A 25,444-nucleotide genomic window follows, 5' to 3' on the forward strand; every position below is an offset into this window, starting at 1 on the left:
GGAAGGTTAACAAAAAAGTCCTCTAAACATTACCGACGTTAAATGCATTTTCCCCCAGATTGGTTCTGTACACTATGCAGCATTTCATGCATTTACACCAGGAATAACTCTTCAAAAGTACACCTAAATATCACCATTTATTTATTTCACACCTTACGCTATTTAAAAATTTATTACAGCCAATATTTTATAACAATGATTTAAATGCAAACTTAGGCATTAACTTGAGCAGCTATGTTTTTCCACGCTAACTGTCTCTGTTTTGCAGATGCAGCGGTGTTGCTTTTCTTCCTGAACATGTGCTCAAATTCACTGTAACTCTGCAGCAGCACGTCAAGTTCAGCTGGAGAAAAATACGCAGACCTCTTTGTTTTCACGGTTGCCATGGTGACTCGTGATATCTGCGCTCCTTTGATAATGGCTTCTTATAGTCGCGGTGCGCACGCTTACCTCCGAATCAGTCCACTCAGAGTTGATTGATCTAACTCGGATCAGCTTCTCTGAAACAGAAAACTCAGAGTTGTTAATCTCCCGATTGACCAACTCAGAGTTCAAGTTTAACCTCAGAGTTGGTTGAACCTCCTTTCTGAAACAGGCCCCAGAACTCACCTGTGGTGAGCGGACCCAATCACAGCCACCCCTCTCCTCCCCCTCAGCATTAATTGAGATTGAATGATGATCGACACAACCTTTGGCCAATCAGCACGCGCTCTGAGACACTTTCTGTGATTCCAGCTCACCTGGACCAATCACAGCACGAGCTGAGAGAACGTTCCCTTTTATGGAGAAGGCAAGCAGCCGCGTGCGCACATAAAGAGGCGCGCGGCGCGTTCAGCAGTGTCAGTGATCAGCACAGCTGGGCAGAGTAACTGTTAGACACACCGGAACTCACCTGCAACAGGTAAACGTTTGTCCGCGGCTCACTTTGTTTTGACTTATCAGATATGATTTTAAAGTATGAGCCCTTGCAGACCCTCATGTCCTCTGATACAAACCTCTTGTTTTTCCCAAAAGTTAGAACATACGGCGAGGTGTCATTGATTCAGTTATTACGGATCTCGCCTGTGGAACCGCCTCCCAGAGAGCCTCAGGGCCGCAGACTGTTGATGTTTTAGAGGAAGGCTTGAGCCCTACCTTTTTAATGTAGCTTTTAGTGGGTTTTAGGAATTTATTTGACATTTAATTATCTATGTTGTCTTTTTACTTGTATGTGTTTGCATAGACATTTAATTATTTGTATTTTTTATATTTTTACTTTTAGTCACCCTTACCATTTCATGTCTAAGGTTTATTTAATTTTGGCTGGCATTGTTTGCCATTTTGTTTTTAGATTTGATTGTAATTTTGTCATTTATGCAAAGCACTTTGAGTGATATGTGTTGGGAAAGTGCTGTATAAATAAAGTTTGATTTGATTTATCTCACATGGAAGACGACGATGATGCCCCAGGGCTGATGATGTTGGCATCACGTGCCTTTTTGGCATTAGTAATGCCCACACTGTGCCCTCCAAACACTTTTCTCCTCTTTTCCACCTCGCCAACGATAACTTCTACTTCACATTGAGTGAAGTTACGTTTTTTTGATTTCCTCTCTGTGTTTTCCATGGTTTCCCAATCAATGAATATTCATTTGTGGGCGTTTCACGGACTATTTATGGGCAACTATGGGCGTGTCATGAAGCCGCAAAAGCTGCGCTGCATTTAGAATTGGTTGTGATTTATTAAGAGAAAGATGCGTAGGATGTGCGTGCGCACGGTTTTATAAATCCGAATATTTCTGTGCGTACGCACGTCCTATGTTTCATCCGTACGCCATTTCTGACGCAAATCCTACGCAAAGTTTTATAAATGAGGCCCCTGGTCTTTGCTCTAAAGTGCTCTCCATTCCTCAGATCTGGCATCACACATTCTACAATGAGCTGAGAGTCGCACCTGAAGAGCATCCAGTCCTGCTGACCGAGGCTCCCCTCAACCCCAAAGCCAACAGGAAGAATCATTCATTGATGCACACAGATGTCCGTGGAGGGTTTCGGCCAACGAGGTCTTTGCATGAATTCCGTTTTGAGCTGTTTGTTTTTTTGGTGGGTTGAAAATTAAGCAGTTCATGCGTATTTAACATAGTTTATGTGCAACTATACATAAATCTTATGCAGATGAGCGTAATTTTTACAAGATGCATAAACAAATTTGTGTCTTTCCCCGACTGTTCCATGCATGTTTAACAGACTCTTCATGCATGAACCACCGATGTTTAACTTTTTATATCACATATACGGTGCATATATCACACAAGTACATGATTCACGGACAAACCACTAATGAATTGCACATAAAAACAGCGCAGTAATCACGGACCGTTTATGTTCTACGTTGGTTTACATGTTCTTTGCGTGGTTTATTCGTACTCCTTCTGTGGTTTTAACATGGTTCTTATTTGATAAATCTCTGAAAATGTAACATATAGTCCACACACATTTGTTTTTTTCTAGGAATATTCACATATGACCAATTCTCATCAGTGCACTGTGCGCAAAATGTTACAGGCTATGTGACACGGCCTTAATATGCATTTACCTGCAGGGTGACAGCTACTCTCACCACCATGAAGTTCCTCAAAATTCAAAAGGCTTTATTTTTTTAAATGGAAGCCTTTTATAAACATTTACGCTAAAAATCAATTAGCTTCCGAGCTTGAAATCAGCATTCCTCCTTGCAGAAATGACGCCTCAGTGTGACGTGGATTCTTGTTTTTCTGACCTACTTAAGGTCTGTGATTCTGTGATTCCAGCTCACCTGGACCAATCACAGCACGAACTGAGAGAACGCTCCCTTTTATGGAGAAGGCAAGCAGCCGCGTGCACAGATGAAAAAGCGCGTTCAGCAGTGTCAGTGATCAGCACAGCTGGGGCAGAGTAACTGTTAGACACACCGGAACTCACCTGCAACAGGTAAATGTTTGTCCGCGGCTCACCCGAGTTTGACACGGTTTGTCACGTTTATGACCTTTTTTTTTTTTTTTTTTTTTTAGTTCAATTTATTCTTATTGGCTGCTGTGTTTACCTCAAGGGAAATGTCTGTGATAGTTGCATCTGAGCTGTGGTGCGGTGTCTGTCTGTCATTGGGTGTGGCTTCATATGTCATACAGTGGGGTCAAGTGTTTGATCACCCTGTGATTTATCAAGTTCTCCCACTTAGAAAACATGGAGGGTCTAAATTTTTCATTCTAGGTGCATTTCCACAGTGAGAGACAGAATCTGAAGAAACATTCAGAAATCGAGTTGTTTTTTTTATTTATTTTTTTAAAACTATATATTAATGTGACAAATTTGATCACTTGAGTTAAACAACTTTAATATTTGGTATAGAAGCTTTTGTTATCAATTACAGAGGTCAAACGGTTCCTTTAGTTCTTCCCTAGGTTTCTGCACACTGCAACAGGGATTTTGGCCCACTCCTCCATACAGATCTTTAGATCTGTCATGGTTCGGGGCTGTTGCTCAGCAACAGAGTTTCAGCTCCCTCCAAAGATTCTCTATTGGATTTAGATCTGGAGACTGGCTAGGCCACTCCAGAACCTTGATATGCTTCTTACAGAGCCACTCCTTTTCTTTTTTTCTTGGTTTTCTTGGCTGTGTGCTTCGGGTCATTGTCATGCTGAAAGACCAGCCACGACCCATCTTCAACGCTCTGACAGAGGTAAGGAGGTTTTTGCCCAATATCTCACAATACAGAGCCCCGTTCATCCTCTCCTTAATACAGTGCAGTCGTCCTGTCCCCTGTGCAGGAAAAACACCCCCAGCGCATGATGCTTCCACCCCCGTGCTTCACTGTAGGTATGGTGTTCTTGGGATGATGCTCCTCCTCCTTCTTCCTCCAAACACGCCAAATGGATTGAAGACAAAAAAGTTCTATTCTGGTCTCATCTGACCATGACTCCTCTGGATCATCAAGATACTCATTGGCAAACTTCAGACAGGCCTTGACATGGGCTGACCTCAGCAGGGGAACCTTCCCTGTGATACATGATTTTAAACCATGACGTTTTAATGTATTACTTATAGTAGCCTTGGAAACGGTGGTCCCAGCTCTCTTCAGGTCATTGATCAGCTCCTTCCGTGTAGTCCTGGGCTGATTCTTCACCTTCCTTAGAGATCTTGCGAGGGGCCCCAGTCCGAGGGACATTGAAAGTCATCAATTGTTCCAACAGTTGTTCTTTTCTCACCAAGCTGCTTGGCAATTGCCCCATAGCCACTTCCAGCTTTGTGAATGTCGACAATTTTGTCTTTTGTGTCTTTTGACAGCTCTTTGGTTTTGCCCATGTTGGTAGTTAGACTTCTGACTGATTGGGGGGGGGGCACAGGTGCTTTTATGCAAGCTAACCACCTCAAACAGGTGCCACTAATTTAGAATCATGAGCAGAGTGGAGTTTAATATTTAAAAGCAGAACAGCAGGTCTTTGCTGGTCAGAAATCTATCTGATAATCAAGTGATTAAATACTAATTTGTCACAGTAATATACAAATAAATTGTTTAAAAAAAAAAAGTACATGATTTCTGAATGTTTATTCAGATTCTGTCTCTCACTGTGGAAATGCACCTATGATGAAAATGTTAGACCCCTCCATGTTTTCTAAGGGGGAGAACTTGCTAAATCACAGGGTGATCAAATACTTATTGACTTCACTGTAACTCGCTCTTCCTCATTTACTGAAATCCCTGACTCGTTTATCTGCATGCCTGCTTGTTCCTGATGCTGAGAGTTGGTGGTTTGATTCCTTTCAGACATGGAAGACGGCGTCTCTGCCCTCGTTGTTGATATTGGATCTGGCATGTGCAAGGCTGGCTTTGCTGGGGATTTTGCCCCCCGGGCTGTCTTCCCCTCCATCGTGGGCTGCCCCAGACAGGTACGGTCACCCCTGAGGACTTCACCTGTCGTGGTAGACGGTGCAGCCTGTGGCCCATGGTGTTTGTGTGCAGAGTGGGATGGTGGGAATGAGGGATAGCTACGTTGGAGATGAGGCTCAGAGCAAGAGGGGCATCCTGACCCTGAAGTACCCCATCGAGCACGGCATCGTCACCAACTGGGATGACATGGAGAAGGTGCTCTCTCATAGACCTGCATAGTTGAAGGGAAAGGTCCTGGTCTTTGCTCTAAAGTGCTCTCCATTCCTCAGATCTGGCATCATACCTTCTACAATGAGCTGAGAGTCGCACCTGAAGAGCATCCAGTCCTGCTGACCGAGGCTCCCCTCAACCCCAAAGCCAACAGGGAGAAGATGGCACAGGTGAGTTCAGCCGGATCACCTCAGTTGTAGTTAATTGGTTTTCGAACTCCAGATCTCAACTTGACCACCCATCTTTCTCCAATTTTAGATCATGTTTGAAACTTTCAACTCTCCTGCCATGTATGTGGCCATCCAGGCTGTGCTGTCCCTGTATGCCTCTGGTCGTATCACAGGTGAGAACCTGAAACTGGAGTTTGGGATGGATGGATCACATTTTCACCTCCTTCTTCATGAAGGCTCCACATGATGACTGTGAAAGTTTCTTCTTTTCGTGGTCTCCACAGTGAGGACGCTCCACCTCCATCCACTCCTCTCCTCTACATCCTCATCACTAACACCATCCATCCTTGTGTTCTCCTTCTATCAATATGGAATTACATGTCTGCCATAAATTGAAAGGGCGTAAAGACAACTGAGCGGGCGTATTTAGGAACTGAGTGAGTGAACCTTACAACCTCGCTGGCGCAATTCTAACTAAGAGACCCCGTATTTTACAATTGCACAGCTGCAATCCTAACTGAGCAGTGATCCTGCGCTGTCAGATCCTTTTTGCGCGCTCACCTGGGTTTACGCTCAGTGTTAAGGGGGCGTTTTTGTCACTTGGGGGGGGGGGGGGGGGGTGTTCAGGGGTGTGTAACTTTTCTGGTTGATTGGCCAAAATCTGCATGTCTTATCGGCGAGGCAGTGGGGCGGGACTTTTATTTTTCAGAGCGGGGGGGGGGCTAACAGGCGGCTCTTTAGCTGAATGCGGCTCTCTGCATTTTATCATATTTTCTATGACCAGGGTCTCTTGGGAATAGAAAGAGGTTGCAGAAGTCCCGCTGGGCGTGGATGGGATGGCTTATGTTGGCAACAGACAGGGCAGGCAGACACAAATTCCCGTACATCTTTTGCCAGTGTGGGCCACCAGAACCTGTGTTGAAGGAACTTGAGGGTGCGGTGAACGCCTGGGTGACATGTGAGCCGAGAGAAGTGAGCCCACTGGAGAACCTCTGAACAGAGGTGAGCAGGCACAAATAGCAACCCGTCAGGGAAAGAACTCTGACCTGGATGTGCTTGTGAGGCAGCCTTCACACCTTCCTCTATGAGCCAGGAAACAGCTCCAACCAGACAACATGAGGAAAGAATAGACTCAGATCTTGTAAAGTTCCCATCTCCGACTCCTGAAACTGTTGTGAGAGTGTCTGGTTTTGTGATCCAGGACGGTATGAAAGGGTGAAATTGAAACATGTGAAGAACAAGGACCAGTGGGCTTGACGAGAGTTCAGGTGTCTCGCGGAGCAAATATGCTGCAGGTTTTTATGGTCAGTCCATACCAGAAAAGGTTGGTATGCTCCTTCTAACCAGTGATGCCACTCTTGCAAGGCCAGCTTGTTTCCTAGTAGTTCTTGGTTGCCGATATCATAATTCCTTTCTGCTGGAGAAAGGCGACGGGAGAAGAAGGTGCAGGGGAGTAACTTCGGGTCAGACGATGAACGCTGAGAAACTCCAGCTACGACCCCAACCTCTGAAGCATATACTTCCACCACGAATTGTCTTGAGGTACCTGGGATGGTAAGAACCGGAGCCGAAGCAAACTTGGTCTTTAGGTCAGTGAAAGCGATCGCGATCCTTGTTTAAGCTGTAGAAGAGTTTGTGCTGCCTCTGAGTCACTGTTGGTAGCATTGAATATGTGCCACAGTTCAACAAAGACTGAGAGGTGGAGCAGGCTGGTGTTCTCCTTTCCCACTCTGCAGTTCCCCAAAAATGAGCCCGGCCAGTGAGATGATTGCTTGTAAAAGATACATTGGCAGCCTAGTGGAAACTTTGCTAGGTTGAAGCGCAAAAGAAAATCAAGCAGTTGATTAAGTATGGGTTGCAACCACCAGGTTCTCCACCATAGCGTTCTGGGGCACCTAATCTGGGCTCCAGAGGAGGTAGGTTACGTTGGACCATCGGTTCCCATGGAACAGGAGCTGCAGAAGAGGCAGTAGGTGGGAGGAGTCTGGATAATCGTTCAGACAGGAACTGGATCTGCTCACTCATGGACTTGAAGGCGGAGTCCTGCTGGGTAGCGAATCGGCGTGCGTCAGATGAGACTGAATCCATCCAGGCATCATGACACTGCAATCTGTCCTCAATAGAAGCAGAGCTTGGCTTGAGAGCTGGAGCAGAAATGGGACTGAGAGCAGAGCTGAAGCTGAATGTGGCCAGTGAGCAGGATCCGATCTGAAACAGAAGATTGTCTGGCAGAGGAGTTTTGGATAGGCAGCAGCAGCAAAGGGTCTCGCATTGGGACCTACATTAGATTAATTTTTTGCTCGTTGCACGCCCTGGTTTCCTGCACAGCAGCCCTACATCCAGCAACTAACAAACTTGCTTTAACTAACCCACCTAATTGAAAACAAAAGGGCAACAGGCATAGTTGCTGATCAGACCACCAGACCCAAATAGTTAAAAATAAATTATAATAGAAATATATAGGAAAAATTATTAAGACCAGTACCAGCTACTAAACTCTTGAAACGCACAAAACGTACATGTTTACTTCATAGTACTTTAATGAGAAAAAATGTACTTGAAATTAAAGGAAAATCAATTTTCAAAACTGAGTACACCCCTCACCCCCTGTCCCCGGGCAGTGGTAAAATCTGGAAGGTTTTGTGTAACTAACATTAATGGACTCTCAACCTGATCATGATACTTGCAGGAATAGTGATGGAGTCTGGTGACGGTGTCAGCCAGATTGTGCCCATCTATGAGGGCTATGCTCTGACTCATGCCATACTCCGTCTGAATCTGGCTGGCAGAGATTTGACAGATTACCTGATGAAGATCCTGATGGAGAGGGGCTACAGCTTCACCACCACAGGTATGACAGAAATGTTGAACTTCTCATCAAGCTGGTTGTTGAAGTTTTTAACTGACTCTGATCTCTGTAGCTGAGCATGAAATCGTGCATGACATCAAGGAGAAGCTCTGCTATGTGGCGCTGGACTTTGAGCAGGAGATGCAGACCGCTGCCTCCTCTTCCTCCCTGGAGAAGAGCTACGAGCTTCCTGATGGGCAGGTCATCACAATCGGCAACGAGAGGTTCCGCTGTCCTGAGGCGCTCTTCCAGCCCTCATTCCTCGGTTTGTATGCTCTTCTCCATCGCATTCACACATTACTGGACAAAAAAGATGAATCAATCCATCTGCACTCACACACAAAAAGGTGATTCAAGCCCCTCTTTCATGTAATCAAATTCTGTTTGTTTTATTTAAATATGTATTTTAAAATGAGGTATCTACATTTAATTGACCTAACACAAAATGTATTAATAGTTTCACCTATAAACTCCAGTAATCCAAAATAAATGATTTCAAGTAAGGGGCATGCTGGCGCATGTTGTATGCTGTTTTCCTGTTTCTCTATTTATTCTTTTTATAGTATCTTCTGCCGTTTTACGGCTACAATTTTTCACTTATTTTAACCATTCAACTATTAAAATGTTCAGCTTTTTCGTCTAATGCCTGCTATGACTGCTGGTCCTTCAAATCCTTCGACTTTTCGAAGAGAAAACTTTCGTTCTTGTTTTTCCACGTAAAAAACGTACTGTGGCTTGGAATTGTTTCAACTCGGCTTTGGCACAACAAACCTCATTTATAGAAAAAATGATTCTGTTTCTACTGGCGGCTGTAAATTGCCACAAAAGTGTTAGCTCAGTGGATCAGTCAGCGGGATTAGCATGCTGAGGTTCAAGACCGGCAAAAGACTGGTCTCCGATAACTTTGTTTTTTTTTTGGCCTTGCCTTTCTTGATAAAATTGAGTTCGACTAACTCAATTATATCTCGTTACATGGAAGAATTTTCTTTTAAGGTGGGGCTACTCATATATATTGGATGGTAATCCTTCACACAATTAAATTGAGTTCATTCAATGAGTTATATTTTTTGAGTTCACACGGCCTTAAAATTTGCTCTCTTTCAAATAAATATTTTATTCTGAATGAGTTCATTTTAGATTGCCTTTTTTTTTTGTAACTGAGATCTGGCTTGGTCCTGATGCTCCTGTTGTTCTCACTGAGGCTTCCCCACTAAATTTTAAGTTTCTAGGGGGAAATAAAAAAAGGCGGTAGCACTGCATCGATTGCTTGTGACTCATTTGCAACAAAAACAATTGCGCTAACTAGCTACTCCTCTGAGCATCATGCATTTTCTTTTAACAGCCTGCCTAATTTGTTACTGTTTACAGACCGCCAAAGCCTCCCTCCTGTTTTAGTCAAGAATTTTCACACTGTAAATGTAGTAGAATTCTAATAACTGGTGATTTTAACCTACATGTGGATGAAGATAGTGATGCACATGGATATGAGTTTCTTAACCTTTTGCACTGCATGGATTTTACACAGCATGTCATACAGTCTACCCACAGCAGGCGGCGCAATCTAGACCTGGTCATAACCCATGGTCTGTCTTGCACTGTGTCCTCTGTTGTTAACATGGCTGTGTCAGATCACTATTGCGTATTTTTTAATATCACCAGTTTTGCTCGACAGGAAGCTCCAGCAAGAACTGTGAGGAAACGATACATAACTCCTGACATGGCCGCAAATTTTATCAACATTTAACATCAAACTCCCGCTCAGATTTTACCTGCAGCATGTGATTTTATGGTAGAACATTTTAATAACTAACTTCAGTCAGCCATTGATGCTCTAGCTCCAAATAAAACCAAAATGGTGAAAACTAAAGCTACAGGACCCTGGAGAAACGAATCGAACATAGCCGTGATACTCGAAGGCAGGAGAGTGGAGAGGAGGTGGAGAGAAAAGGAAATTAACTGTACATCACAAAATTTTCAAAGAAATCAAATCAAATTTATAAAATAGCGCTTCTCATGCATTTTGTGCAGCTCGAAGCACTTCAATATTAAAAAAAGAAAACACACAATATTACAGTAAAAACCCAACCCACCCTTCACCCTTCCCACTCCCCTCCGTTAAAACGTATGACCCATGGCCCCCACGTACAAAAAATAGTGACTATGTAGCTTAAATAAATACATAAATAAGCAAACAAGCATGGCTTGGTTCTGCTGTGAGAAAACTATTTGGGAATCCTTTCATACCAGGAGCCAGCCCGGCCATGGGAGCATCGCCACAGCGCCCACCCAAACCGGGACAACACTGGGGTCCACTTCACAGCCGTGAAGCTGCAAAATTAGACCCCAGCTGCCCCAGCAAGGGCAACAACTGCAGCAACAACCGCTGACCAAGCCGGCAAGCCCTGGCAGAAAAGATCCCCACAAGAAACACTGGGGCTAAAATCATAAGATACTAAAATTAAAAACATGAGATGTATATAAAAACACAAAATTGAGAATAAGATGCATACAATAAAAATAAATACCTAAAATAGCCTATACTAAAACTAATATAATAAATTAGCAGTTAAAATCAACTAAAAGCTAAATTAAAAAGGTGGGTCTTGAGTTTCTTCTTAAAAACCTCTACAGTCTCTGCGGCCCTGAGGTTCTCCGGCAGGCTTTTCCACAGGCGAGGACCATAATGGCAGAACGAAGCCTCACCATAAGTTTTGGGCCTCACCTTCGGAACAACTAAGAGGCCAGCACCAGATTTTAAAATATCATTTAAATAAAAAGGCCCAAGACCATTAAAACATTTATAAACCATTAAAAGAATTTTAAAATCAATCCTGAAACGCACAGGGAGCCAATGCAGCGATTTTAAAACCAGTGTAATGTGTTCCCGCCTCCTGGTCCTCGTCAGAACTCGTGCCGCTGAGTTCTGCAATAGTTGTAGATTTGAAATAGACTTTTTGGCTAAACCAGAGAGCAGGGCATTACAATAATCTAAATGACTGAAAATAAAAGCATGCATCAGCACCTCTGTGCTGGCAAGAGAGAGGAACAGGCGGACTCTGGCAATGTTTTTAAGATGATAAAATCCTGTCGTTACGTCATTTTTAATGTGTGGGATAAAATTTGGCTCGGAGTCAAAAAGTACGCCCAGGTTTCTCACACATTGAGAAGGTTTAAAAATATGAAAATGTGGTAAAATCATCTCTCGTCTTCAGAACCGATGATTAGAACTTCAGTTTTGTCCTGGTTGAGCTTTAAGAAATTTTCTGCCATCCACAACTTTATATCTAAAATACAGTTTAAAAGAGTGTTGACAGGTTCAAGGTCATCAGGAGACATGGGGATGTAAAGCTGTGTATCATCAGCATAGCTGTGAAAGTCAACGCCATGTTTCCTGATGACCTCCCCAAGAGGCAACATATATAAATTAAACAGTATTGGCCCTAAAATTGACCCTTGGGGAACCCCACAGCTTATTTCGTGGATTCCTGAAGAGCACGTATCCATACTTGCATAAAAGTGTCAATCTGTAAGGTAAGAGTAAAACCACTTAAGAACATTTCCAGAGAGGCCCACCAGACTCCTAAGTCTGTCTAATAAAATCTGGTGATCTACTGTATCAAAAGCGGCACTAAGATCCAGCAGCACCAGAACAGAAAGTTTCTGTGAGTCATAGTTTATTCTAAGAACATTAACGATCTTTAAAAGAGCCGTCTCTGTACTATGGTTTGTCCTAAAACCAGACTGATATTTTTCTAAAATTTTTGGGGCATTTAAAAACTCATGCAGTTGAGTGGCAGCACTTTTCTTTAATTTTACTTAAAAATGGTAAGTTGGATACAGGTCTATAGTTATCCAGATTTTTTGGATCTAATTGACTCTTCTTCAGAAGGGGCCTCACCCCCGCCGTCTTGCAGGCAGAGGGGAAGACCCCCGTCTGAAGAGAGCAGTTAACTATGTTTAAAGCTCTGACTCAAAGAATCCATAAAATGTTTTAAAAAGTGAAGTGGGAATGGGATCTAAAAGGCAGGTTGTAATGATTACTTGGGATACAACTCGACCAAGGATCTCCGCATCAACCAGGACAAAACTCCCCAGTGTTTCTTCTGGTAAAAACAATGCTGGTGGTCTGTTAAGATCAGTGTACTGCATGGCTGAAATGTTTGATCTTATAGCATTGATTTTACCCATGAAGTGGTCTGCAAAGTCCTCACATGCAGCATTAGATGATGGCATGGAGGACTTGTTGAAGTCTTTGTTTATTAAAATATCCATTGTTTTAAAAAGAAATTTGGGTTTTTTTATTTTCTGAAATGATTTTTGAAAAATAGGAGGTTCTGGCCTGTTTAACTGAGTTATTGTAGATTTTGAGTTGTTCTTGTAAAATGTCTTTATGAATTATTATTTTCGTCTTCCTGTATCTTCTCTCTGCTCTCCTGCAGTTCTGCTTCAGACCCTTAATGATATCAGTCTTCCATGGGATTTTAGGAGCGGTTCTTAATGTTTTTGTCTTGAATGGAGCCACTGCATCTATGGAAGACTGCAGTCTGTTATTAAAATTATCAACAATAAAATCACAGGGTGCAGGTAAAATCTGAGCTGGAGTTTGCGTAAAAATATCAATAAAACTTGCAGCCACTTCAGGAGTTAAATACCGTTTCCTCACAGTTCTCACTGAGGCTTCCTGCTGGATTTCACTGGTGACATTAAAAAACACACAATAATGGTCTGATATGGCCAAGTCAACAACAGAGGACACCCCGGTGGACAGACGGTAGGTAATGACAAGGTCCAGGCTGTGTCCTGTATTGTGAGTTGGCTGTGTGACATGCTGCTGAAAATCCATGCTGTTTAGAAGATTTAAAAACTCACAGGCACAGATATCGTCATTCTTATCAACATGCAGATTAAAATCACCAGTAATTAAAACCATATTGTCCCTAATATGAAGGGATGATAAAAATTCAGAAAATTATTCGATAAAACGGGCAGGAGGGGTTGGTGGTCTGTATACTGGGACAGTTAAAACAGGTGGGTCTCCAAAGAGAAAAGTATGATGCTCAAATGAAAAATACTTACTAAGTAAAATATTTTCTGATAATATTGTTTTGTGAGCAATCGATGCTGTACCTCCACCTTTCTTTCCTCCCCTGATTGAAAATAAAAAGTTAAAATTATAGGTGGAGAAGCCTCAGTGAGAATAGCTCACAGTGCCAAGCCAGGTTTCAGTTAAAAACAAACAGGTTAAATCAGGGTCTAAATCAGATCATTAATGATGAAAGACTTATTTAAAAGTGATCTGACACTTAAAAGAGCCATCTTCATGGTTGTGGGTACAATCTGATGTGTGCATGTCATGGGTTTTGTGACTGATGTTTGAATTGGGTGGCCATATCTAACATGCGAGGCACGTGGATATGAATGGAAATGATTTGAATGTCTATTGGTGATGCGAACTGGAATATGATGCTGTGTGGCAGAGAATGATGAGTCAGGGGTGTGGGTGTCCTGGTTCCACCGTCAGCTGGGAATGGTTTTGAAAGAACGGAGGGTAAGATCAGTATTCATGCTGAGAAGACGGAAACCACTATTGTAGGGGTGTAAACCGTCTGATTTGAAGAGGTATGGTCTATTGTAAAAAGTTGTGAAATTATCAACGTATGGAATGACAGTATGTTTTTAACCAAATGTGAAGCTGACGGACGCGTGAGAACATGATGTCTCCATAACGGAGTGCAGGCAGTGCTCCAGATATGATGCAGTTTATGTTTAACTGTTGGATAGTATAAATCGGATGGATGAAGTCCATTTTCAGAGTCTCTGATTGCTGCAGTTTCAGGTTGTTTGTGCCTGGATTTATGAAGAAAGTCCCCGCAGAGGGGCAGGGCTCCAGACGGCGACCATCTGGTCGCATTTTGCGACCAAAATTTGAGAGCGTGCGACTGAATTTTACATCCAGTCGCACATGTGCGACCAGTAAATTTGCCTCCCCCACCCTTCGTATTTTTTATATATTAAACGTGGAAGGGGCACATCAATGATCAATGAAAAAATCAATGAGACGCGAGCAAACACACGCAAACTCGCACACATACTCATGAGACGAAAGCACACACTCGTGTAAGTGGCTTAAATGCGTGGAAGGGGAGGGGCCTAGAGATAATCGAGCGTGCGTGAACATCTGTGGGAAGGAAACGGAGACAAATATCATCACAACCTGATATGTGCATCTGAGCTATGAGGAAGCGAACCATTGATTCGTTCTTCCGACCTGCGGCTAGTGTACCAGTGCCAGAGTGTACAGCAGGCGTCTCAAACTCGTGGCCCGCGGGCTATTTGTGGCCCCCACCTTGAAAAGAAAGTTTCATTTTAAAGCGTCCTGCCAGTTTGTATGAATGACACCTTTTCATTGTCGTGTGCGGAGCTGACAAACCAACCAATCACAGTGGAGTAAATACTATTAGGGGCGTGACAATGACCGGGCTTGAAAGCAGGAAACCTGACAGCCCCCTCCCCAGACCACATGAAGGAGTTCCTTACTTTCCTTTAGAACGTATCTATTCGCTAGTAATTTTCTAAATGCATGCAGTCCGTGCTGAACTTTTCTCTGGGCCGCACAGACCCGGAGGTTACGGGGGTTACGGTTAAGCGCGCGGCGTCGCATCCCCCCAACCAAACGGTTTATGCACGACTGTTACGGCAGCACACCGCTCCCGCGGGAGTCGGGTCAGCTGAGGAGAATAAATTTCCCACACCTACATGCGTGACAGCTAACAGGGCTTGAACATTAAACACGTGTGAGCGACAACACGATTTAGTCCGAGACGCACTTAAAACACGTGGTGAAAATGCAAGGATAGAAGTGTTTGAGATGAACCAGCAGTTGGGGAGACCAGGCCCTACGGGGGGGGGGGGGGGGGGGGGGGGGTGATGGCGAATCTGCAGCGACACTGAAGGAGAACAGGAAGTTGAAGTTCAATTCAGTTCAATTTAGTTTTAATATTCCTCTCCCCCTTAGTATGATCCAGTGACATGCGGTGAAGTTAATGGCTGGTGAGGCACTGACGTCATCAGTCAGATTTACAAACATATGAACCATACTGAGTAACTTATTCACCATTTGACAACAGTTAACCTGTTTTGTTTAAAATATCATTTCAACGTGTTTTTTTTCATATACAAACTGCAGCATAGAAAAAAGCACAAACCTTATTATCGTCTTACCTTTACTTGTAAATAAAGTCCATACGCCGCTCCTTCTGAAGAAATTGTCTTGCCGCTTGCTATCACTTCTTCTATTATTTTTTAGCGTCATAATCTCAGGGCTCACCGGCGCCCCCTAACATGAGGCATGAGAACTGCTGGCCTCACCCAGCGGCTTTTTTGCCGGCGTTTAGTGCTCAGCACAAGAAACACGTCCCTCACGTACAGTTATTTATAAAAACAAACACTGTACATCATATACATCTGCTAAATTATGTAAACTCAGCTCATATGTTACAAGTGATTGACCCCACATACAGAGAGACAGCAGTACCGTCTGACTGCATAGGTATTGCGCAATCCAAGGTGAGGCTCAGCGGGCTGGTGCCTCATCGCACGTAACTTCTTATTATCTGAACGGCAAATGCGGAAATTCAGCGATTTAAAAAAAAAAAAACACCCATAAATGGTACATTTAAATGGAAAATGACTGCAAAGCACAAATTACTGATTATATATAATAATTGAATTTATTTTTTCTCTTTTCTTCCCATAATGACAGGTGAGGCACAGCCTCACCTGCCTCTCCTGACTGCACGTCACTGGTGTGATCTGTGTTATTATATATTTTATATTTATTTGAATGTTTTGTAATGGATGTAGCCTATTTTTAATCAATTGGTAGTTTAAATTGTTTCACTTTCTCACTTAACTACAAAAACCATCAGGACACATGCCCCATAATGCATTGTTTTGTAGTCATAGGGCAGCTTTCAGTCAGTTCAGTAGTAAATTTCCAGCTGCGTTCGGTAGGTTGGGGCCTTGCTGCTCCCCCCTCTTTCTCCTGATATTTTTGTGATGATTGACAGGTCATGTTGGAGCAAAAACATATGTCTCACACCAGGTGATCAGCGCAGCGTTGCGTCCACCTGGGTGATCTCAAACACGCTTATTGTGCGTCTTGGCTGCACTTATTTGGTGTCACCAAGATAAATTTCCATCAGTTTTGAGCCTCTCTCTGATCTCAGGTATCTGTATCGATTGTTCTGATCTCCAGTGAACATCGCCCATTCTTTTACAGTTTACCTTCTTCGGTCAGTTTACCTGTTGTTGCATCTTCAAAAGTGCAGATTAAAATGTGACACTGCATTTGAAACAGCACATTGTAATTTCTGCATCTATTATTAAAGTATTTATTAGTAATACAGTGGAAATTAGTAGATTTGGTTGGCATGTTGATTTACGGTATGCGCCCCTAAATTTTCTGGTTGTGCCCCTAAAATTTTCAGTTGGGGGCCACTGTGCTCCTAGTGAAAAAGTTAGTCTGGAGCCCTGAGGGGTGTTTAACAGAGAGTTGGTGGGCAGAGTTTTTAATGTCATTGACGACCGCTCCAGAGAGAGAGTGTGTGTGGCACCTACTGACCCGGACATGCCGGACAACGGAGTCTCCCATGATGAGTCCGGGCTGGTGCATAGGTCCGGGTCTCTCAGCGGGGTGATGAGCAGTGGCCTCGGCTCCAGCGGGATCAGGTGGAGAAATGGGGGCAGGCAGGCAGCGGGCGGGCGGGCAGGCAGGCCTCTTTGACATGTAATTTTTTTTTTTTTTAAGAAAGCCCAATAGGTATATTTAATATTATTAATATTAAATATTAATAATAAATAAATCAATAGTAAGTCAATAATAATAAATCAATTTTTTTACGTCAGCCAACAAGGGAAGAACAACCATCTGTAGTGGTCAATGGGGAGTGATTGGAAGTTGTAGAACAATTCAAATGTCTTGGCGTAATCTTCAATTCAAACTTAACTTTTAAAGATCATGTAAAGAATATATCCAATATTGTTAAATTGTATCTGTTAATTTTTAAGCAAATAAGGTATTCTCTGATTACTGAGGCAGCAAAGGTTTATATGCATTCATTGATTTTTAGTCATATAACTTCTTGTCTTACTACATGGTCCCAGACAAACAAAAGCACTTTGAAATCCCTCAAGTCTCTGTTTAAGAGAAGCCTGAAAGTTTTAGACAAAAAGCCTCAGCGTTATCATCACTGTGGCATAAGGGATTTTGAAAGTTACAAAATGTGCTTTAAAGTTTTGAATGGGCTGGCCCCTACCCCCCTTGTTAGATTTTATAAGTAAAAAAACAAATGTTGGAAAAGGCACCAAGGCTTTAACTCAAGGGGACTGTAATGTTCATCCATCCATCCATCCATCTTCCTCCGCTTATGCGGGACCGGGTCACAGGGGCAGCAGTATAAGCAGAGATGCCCAGACTTCCCTCGCCCCAGCCACTTCCTCCAGCTCCTCTGGGGGGGCCCCGAGGCGTTTCCAGGCCAGCCGAGAGACGTAGTCTCTCCAACATGTCCTGGGTCTTCACCGGGGCCTCCGCCCAGTGGGACATGCCCGGAACACCTCTCCAGGGAGGCGTCCAGGAGGCATCCGGACTAGATGCCCGAGCCACCTCAACTGGCTCCTTTCAATGTGGAGGAGCAGCAGTTCTACTCCGAGCTCTCCGGGGGTGGCCGAGCTTCTCACCCAATCTCTAAGGGAGCCCAGCCCCCCTTACGGAGGAAGCTCATTTCAAAGGCGCAGGACTAAATTCAGCCAAACAGTGGTGTCAGAGGCACACAGTTATGGAATACGTTGCCACAGCATATTAGAAACTGTGAAAACTTACCCTGCCTTCCAAACAACTCTTAAACAATGGCTGAAAACAAACTAGTCCTGCAGACATTCCTATCTTTTATTACTTGAGGTTTTGTTCTTTGTGTCGTAAACTCCTTTTGAACTCTAAAAGCTTATTCTCCTGTGACATTCCTTTTTGGTTTATGGCTGCAGCAGGCAAACTTTCCCCTGTAAACCTCTTTGAAGAGACGTCAGACCTTCCTGTAGGATCAGGAAATTGCACTGGCCAGAGTTTTACTATCTGATCAAAAGATTCAAGCCCTGGGAACCGGATCATAAAAACTTTTCATGTGGGAGACCAAGTGGACTTATCACGTCAGTGCATACCAGTGGGATATCTGTTGTCCAGTTGGACGGTAAGCAGACAGGGGCTTCACCTCCGCCTGGGTGCTGTGGGGTGAATCTCCACATATGGACTGATGGGGGCGGAGATTCGGCCGCCATTAAAGACTTTGCACGGAGGAATTATTTTGTCTCTCAGTCGGCCTGCATTCTAAGGCGCATGTAGTCTCTTGCGCATTTGCAGATAATATAGACTGAGAACCCAGATGATCCGTTTTAATTTGTTTTAGAACTTTTGTTAGGGAAATAAACTGTGTATTTTGGCAGTTGAAACCCACACAACGAACTGGCATTTTGCAAAAAAATTTGTTCACATGCATGCACTCCAGCAGTGACTTGACCTCACCAAGATGGCGGTTCTCTCCTTCCATGAGGAATCATGTGATGTCTCCTCTAGCGATATAACTCATTGGGCAGACCACTTCAGGAGTAAAATCCATGCAATTAGATCTAGTCTTTTAACCAAAAAATGTGTTGATTTTTGTTTTTTTCATTTGTCCTGTCCAACAGCTGGGGGGTATTCCAGGAAGCATGTTTAAACTAGCCTGACTTTAAGCCTGAACTCTGGCTGAAATCCGACTGAACTCGCTTACTCTGGGTATGTCGGTTCCAAAAGACCGGGTATGAGTTGGCGTAATTGCGCTCGACTTGGTAACCCTGGGTTAATGCTCGTGTACGGAAGGTACATAAAGACATTCTCAATAGATCGCCGATTTCCGGAGTCACCATGGAAACGCGTGGAGAACCAAAGAGAGCGCAATACTTTAGTGAGACGGAGTCTGAGGTTTTAATGATGGCGAATGAAGATTATACGTCCATCAAAAAAGGAACACGGCTGCATCATCAGAAGAGTTTCTGCTTGTAGTAGAAGAACAGACGAAGTAAACGCACAAGTTTCTGATCTTATTTCCATTTTCCTTGTGACGCATATAACTTATTCAATTTTGCCACCTTAAATAAAATACTTCTATTGGTAACAAATAATTGAGTTAAATTTAATCAACCTAATTTCTTATGTCTATAAAACTCAATAATTGTTTATACAACTCAAATTTATGTATCTATCCAACTAAATGTCATATTACTCCAATTCAATTAATATTTTTTCCATCTTAATTAATTATAATTCTTGATCTCTCATATGTTTAAGTATGACCCGGCAGATATACTCACTTTTATAACAATAAAAAGGACGGGGGAAAAATGCTCGTTCTGCACAAATTCATTAAAGACTTGTCCGTCTTTATCATTACACTAAGCTACGGTAGGGGTGCTATATAAACTCATCATCCTCTCCTTCACTCTTACTCATGGTGCAGAGACATAAGCACAGTAGGACAAGATAACTCAGCAAAACATGGCAAAACACAGTAAAACAGCTAAACAACTAAAAAAATTTGGTCAAAAACCCACACTTAAACCAAAATCCGTCCAGACTGGCAGAGGAAATGGTATTCCACAATCCCTTGCGGTGCCGATCTAACAGCAGCACCAAAGTTACACCTACTTAATTGAATTAATTTGAATGAAAGTAAAATAACTGTTTGATAACTACGTGTTATTTTTAAACTGACTTAACAAACAAATAATTTATCTTAACTGAAGCAAATAACTAAGTTCAATCAAAGTAAAAAAGTTGAATTTTCCAACATCCATATGTGGTCTTATCACCCTCTCATGGTGGAAAAAGTATTATCTGAGCTTCTTCATCCACTAAATCCTCTTCAAATGGACACGCCATGCTGCTTCACCTCTCTGTAAACAAACTAGCCTTCAACTAAACCTGCTCCCGACCAGGTTATGTTCAGAGCATGCGTTGCTATGGCAACTTGACCTACCCTGAAACATACCTCCATTTCTGGAACCGAAAACTGAGGTTATCAACTTCCTTAGCCTCAAACTTACCGTGGGAGCTAGCATAACCTGCTTCCTGGAATACCCCCCTGGGCAGACAGATGAGAGCTGAAGGCCTCTTGTGTTGGACATATTTTACTTTAACAACAATTCAATTTTATTTGTATAGCCCAAAATCACAACAACAGTCGTCTCGATGGGCTTCGAAGTAAAACATGAACTCAAAAGGATCACGAATACAAAGAGTTCAATAGGAAAATACTAAAATGAACTAACAAACTGACTAAGCTATACTGGCATCCCTGCCCTTGGACCCCCCCAACTCCCAAAAAAACCGGATTCCGGAAAAAATGAAGAAACCTCAGGGGTGCCCACATGAAGGAGGGATCCTCCCCCAGGACGGACAGGCGATTTACCAGAACTCTTAGAGAAGAATTAACTTATCTAAATCTACAACTACATATATAAAATCCAGCAGACGAGCTTCATCCAGCCGTGGTTGTGGGGACAGTCAAAGGCGTGAGTCGAGCCGGAGACAGGAACCACAGCCAGGTGTAGGAGCAGAGACGAGGTACTCGGTCAGGTACAGAGCAGAGACGAGCCAGAGATGAGCCAGAGGCAGGATCCACAGCCAGGTGTAGGAGCAGGAGCAAAGGCGAGGTAAACGGTCAGGAACTAGAGCACGGATGAGCCAACAGGAGTCTGGAAGCACTCCCACTCCCCAGGAGGGGAGAGGAAAAGAGGGACAATACATGAATCGCACTGCACCAAACAGAGGCATGGAGAACTAAATGATAAATTATGATCAAGAATAGAGGAGAGGAAGGGTAGAAGTAGAAGAGAAAAGAGGACAGAACCCCGGAGCAACATAGTTACCCCAGCTTCAACTTCTAGCAGCCTTTTAAAAGAAATAGTTACTATTAAGTTTAATTTAAACACATTAACATTAAGTTAAATAATCTCTGAATACTAACTAGTCTGACAATAAGCCTGTCCAAAGAGGAATGTTTTCAGTCTAACTTTGAATGTAGAAACTGAGTCGGCCTCTCTTACATGAGCTGGGAGTTTATTCCATGAGACAGGGGCTTGGTGGCTAAACGCTCTACCTCCAACCGTACTTTTACTAATTCTAGGAACCACAAGCAGTCCTGCATTTTGCGAGAGAAGTGTTCTTATTGGATGGTAAGGGACTATGAGGTCCTTAATATAGGACGGGGCCATTCCATGTAAGGCCTTATAGGTTAACAGGAGGATCTTGAACTTGATTCTAGAATCAACTGGGAGCCAATGGAACGAAACTAACACAGGAGTGATGTGATCTCTTCTGGTAGTTCCAGCTAACAATCTAGCTGCTGCGTTCTGAACAAGCTAGAGAATTCTTAAGGAACTCTTAGGACACGCTGCTAACAAGGAGTTACAGCAATCCAGCCTCGACGTAACAAATGCATGGATGAGTTTTTCAGCATCATTCTTAGAAAGTATATTTCTGATCTTAGCAATATTCCGCAGTTGAAAAAAGGCAGTTCTACACATAAACTTTGATTTGATTTGATTCATGTTTAACTTTGCTTAGGGACAGGTGTCCTACTCCTCAAATATTTCAATACTGATCACCTGGATTGGATGTTTGGAAGCTGCGTGGTTGAAATGTGACAGTAGCTGTAAAAGCTCATGTACTGTAGAGGTTTCTGAACTCTGTTCTTCCTCAGGGATGGAGTCTGCTGGCATTCATGAGACGACCTACAACAGCATCATGAAGTGTAACGTAGACATCCATGAGAACCTGTATGCCAACACGGTGCTGTCTGGAGGCACCACCATGCTCTCTGGAATCGCTGACCGCATGCAAAAGGAGATCACTGCTCTGGCCCCACCCACCATGAACATTGATGTGCGTACATTGTGACGAATAAAAGCCTAAATTCATGGTTTTCTTTAAAATCAGCATTGATGGACTAATCTGCTGCCGCTTAAAAGGATTTTAGGACTCAGAATACAATCAAAATTCCTGCTTCAGCATAAAGTTTAAACGTTTCAAACCACATGTGATCTCAAGCCTGAGAAATGATAAACATGTACAAGGCTCCAGTCAAAACAAGAGTCTAAAGTGCTTAAACATTGTTCCACTGTCAGACTAGACGGTGTAAAGAGGAATCCTGCAGCTTTTGAGCTCTTAGTCACACATATGTCTTTAATGTTGGCTTAAGTTCACTTTCCTTCTGAAGTGAGGCTGTTCTAGTAGTAATCGTTTTTCTATCTGCTCCTCAGATCAGTGCTCCTCCAGAGAGGAAGTACTCTGTCTGGATTGGTGGCTCCATCTTGCCTACCCTGTCCACCTTCCAGCAGGTGTGGATCAGCAAGCAGGAGTACAATGAGTCCGGTCCCGGCATCGTCCACCGCAAATGTTTCTAAACTACCTCTGCCCCGGCAATGACGAGGCTTGAGTTGACTCTTTTCCAGACTTCTAATTCATCTTGAACAGAATTAAAGATGTCCAACAAGATGAACTTTACTCAACAACTGAACTGAAGAGTCTGGTTTGAGAGGAGCTGATGGCATCAGGTTTGGCCTGAAGGGTTTGAAAGCTCGATGTCGATCTAAATCCATCTTCCATGTTCTGTACAGGAACACTATTTGTCATCTCAAAACTGGTTGCAGTTGTGGAAAATAAATAGTTCTTGGTTAAATATTGTTGATCTCTGATTTACAGCTGCAGGTTTAGACTTGTCTCTGCTCTCTGGAGGAACAACTTTGAGTTTAGATCAGGGAGCTTATTACATCAATCGCGATTGATGACTGTACAGCGTGGGCCATCATAGAAATAAACCCCATAAAATTGAACAGATCAAGCTAGGCATTAAATGTCACTTGACATGCAGAACGGCCAAACGACCATCCTCTGAAACGTGCGTCACCCTGAACTAGCTATTTTAACTGCTAAAATCCAACACACTGCATTGTTTTAAAGAAGACTGACTGTTAACTCTCAATACTCCCCCAGAACCAATATCTGCAGTATCACAACAAAACTCTTTCCCCTCCTTCAAACCCCCCAGCCAGATATCCCACAAACCATCACCACCACTTGTCATCTCCACCATACCATCCATTATATCCACATCATCTACTTACTATAGGAAACGCAACTAGTCACCACCAATCCAGTCACAGCAATAAGACAACTGAACTGAATCTGGCACTCTTGAATGTTCAATCACTTTCAAACAAATCATTTCTTTTTCCTGACTTTATTTTAGATAACAATCTTAATGGTCTGTTTTTAACAAAGACTTGGAACTCTGGTGCACCAATCCCTCTGTCAGAGGCAACACCCCCCTCCCCCCTTTTTAACTTCACAAACAAGGACAGAAAACATGGCAGGGGTGGTGGGACCGCTGAAATTTTATCAGCAGGTATTGGTTTTAGAGACACCATGTTTAACGAATATTCTGTCATGGTGCCTCTGGCAGCCTACTCTCCCCGTCCCTTCTCCCCTCTGCTCTGCTGATTGGAACCAGCTGCCGATACTCACCTCATCACGTTCCTCCCTTCATAAGAAGATCCAACCCCAGCTTTCATCGCCAGTTCGTTACTCACTACGGTGCTTATGTCTGGTCGCCAAGTTAAGCTACGTTTGACTAACTTGCCTCGTTTTGTCGCTCGCTCCCAGGTTCAACACCACGAGTATCCCTGATTCCTCCTCGTCAAGAGCTCCTTGGTCCATCCAGCTCCTGCCACGACGATCCTGCCTCGTCACGCTCCGGTCTCGCTCTCTGCGGCCTGCCCAGGATTTCTGCCACGGACACAGTCGATCACGACGTCTTCGCCAACATCCAGCTTCTACGCCGACGGCAAGACTACAAGAAGTTACAAACCTTTAATACAAACTTTCTCTTATACCACGCTTGGAAGAGAAATAAAACTATTCAAAGATTTCCTGGTTTGAGCTTACTTCCGGGTTTCAGTGTCTGGGTCATATTCTTCTTTTGAACATCAGGCCATAGTATTTAATAATACTGTCACGTTATGTTAGTGTACAGACCTCCTAAATATAATTCATCTTTTATTTCTGATTTCTCTGAACTGCTTTCTTTTATTATTATTATTATTTATTAATAATATTACCATTATTATTTTAGAAAAATAATGGTTCTAGGTGATTTAATGTACATGTTGATGATCCTTCAGAAATGGATGTCCGTGATTTTGGGAACATTTTAACAGCTATGGATTTTGTTCAGCATGTGAACTTGCCCACCCACAACAGAGGTCATACTCTGGAGCTCATAATAACTCACGGCCTGAAGGCCTCAGTGACCTCTGTTGTGGATGTGGGCATTTCTGATCATTCATGTTTTGTTTTGTTTTTAATTCATGAATGCATAATGCTCCCTGAGAGAATTATTAGAAGGCGTTGTCTACACCCTGAAGTGGCTGCAAACTTTATCTCACATTTGGAAAATCATCAACCAACTCTTTCACATCTATCTATGGACTTATCGATTCAACATTTTAATAATAAACTCACCAGAGTTCCGGACAAAGTTGCAAAGTTGCCCCACTAAAACTACAAACTGTTAAAGAGAAAGCTCCACGTCCTTGGAGAACGGAAGATACCAAGAAACTTAAAAGAATGACAAGGAGGGCAGAACATTGGCGGAAAACAAAACTCACAATAAATCACCAAATTTTTAGAAACACACTAATGCATTACAATAACTCCATTAAAAAGAGAAGACAATAATATTTCTCAAAGTTCATTGCAGAAATGTAGTCAAAGCCAAAAATCCTCTTTGTCACAATTGACAAAATAATAAACCCAATTTTAGGCCCACCCTTCACTTTTAGCAGTAAAACCTGTGTGGAGTTTGCAGTCCACTTTACCACTAAGATGACATTAGATCATCTATCTTACAGGGGAGGGATCAACAACCCCCTGTTGACCTTTGCACTGCCTGTCCTATCAGTGAGAAAACACTCGATAGTTTGTTCTTGATTGATGCTGCAGCACTCCGACAAGTGATGTCCCAAATGAATACCAAAGACCTGTTCTCTTGATCCCATCCCCACCTCACTTTTTAAGTCAGTTTTCACATCCTGTGAGGAAGAGCTACTGAACATCTTGAACTGTAATCTTCCCTGCGTCCCTAAAGACTGCTATGGTGAGACCCATTCTGAAGAAGAAGAGTGGTTTAGACATGTACAATTTAAATAACTACCGCCGTT

General features: G+C 43.0%; 2 protein-coding genes across 8 annotated transcripts in view; both read left to right on the forward strand.

The window, feature by feature from the left end:
* The first annotated feature begins 810 nt into the window (after positions 1-810).
* LOC101155777 (actin-15A) overlaps positions 811-25,444 on the forward strand; it is a 40,589-nt gene continuing 15,955 nt past the window's right edge. Inside the window, exon 1 of one of the 2 annotated variants that reach the window (XM_078952450.1) lies at positions 811-901. The gene's annotated coding sequence lies outside the window, so the exon portion shown is untranslated. Of the gene's footprint in view, positions 902-2,876; positions 2,950-25,444 lie in introns of those variants that run through there. The other variant, XM_023958834.2, reaches the window with a different exon arrangement.
* LOC101156021 (actin, cytoplasmic) lies at positions 824-22,905 on the forward strand. 6 transcript variants are annotated; one of them, XM_078952445.1, is made up of 11 exons: positions 2,838-2,949; positions 3,663-3,697; positions 3,786-3,834; positions 4,784-4,905; positions 4,979-5,101; positions 5,176-5,286; positions 5,375-5,459; positions 7,976-8,137; positions 8,208-8,399; positions 21,928-22,109; positions 22,487-22,905. In XM_078952445.1, exons 3-11 carry the CDS (start codon positions 3,804-3,806, stop codon positions 22,628-22,630), a joined length of 1,152 nt encoding a protein of 383 aa, XP_078808571.1. In that variant the 5' UTR covers positions 2,838-2,949; positions 3,663-3,697; positions 3,786-3,803; the 3' UTR covers positions 22,631-22,905. The 6 variants fall into 6 exon arrangements, with proteins under 6 accessions (XP_078808575.1, XP_023814601.1, XP_078808573.1 ...); XM_078952446.1 differs by having other exon boundaries at positions 2,859-2,949; positions 3,668-3,697; XM_078952447.1 differs by lacking the exon at positions 3,786-3,834 and having other exon boundaries at positions 2,811-2,949.

This window comes from Oryzias latipes, chromosome 9 (assembly GCF_053564925.1).
Source record: "Oryzias latipes strain Hd-rR chromosome 9, Olatipes_Hd-rR_3.1".
In the NCBI taxonomy this organism is placed as follows: Eukaryota; Metazoa; Chordata; class Actinopteri; order Beloniformes; family Adrianichthyidae; genus Oryzias; species Oryzias latipes.

Excerpts from the sequence above, each read along its gene's own strand:
- LOC101156021 (XM_078952445.1), top strand. The coding sequence starts at position 3,804 with ATGATGCTTCCACCCCCGTGCTTCACTGTAG. Across the intron at positions 4,906-4,978 it reads TCGTGGGCTGCCCCAGACAG|AGTGGGATGGTGGGAATGAG; the intron begins GTACGGTCACCC and ends GTTTGTGTGCAG. Across the intron at positions 8,400-21,927 it reads CTTCCAGCCCTCATTCCTCG|GGATGGAGTCTGCTGGCATT; the intron begins GTTTGTATGCTC and ends GTTCTTCCTCAG.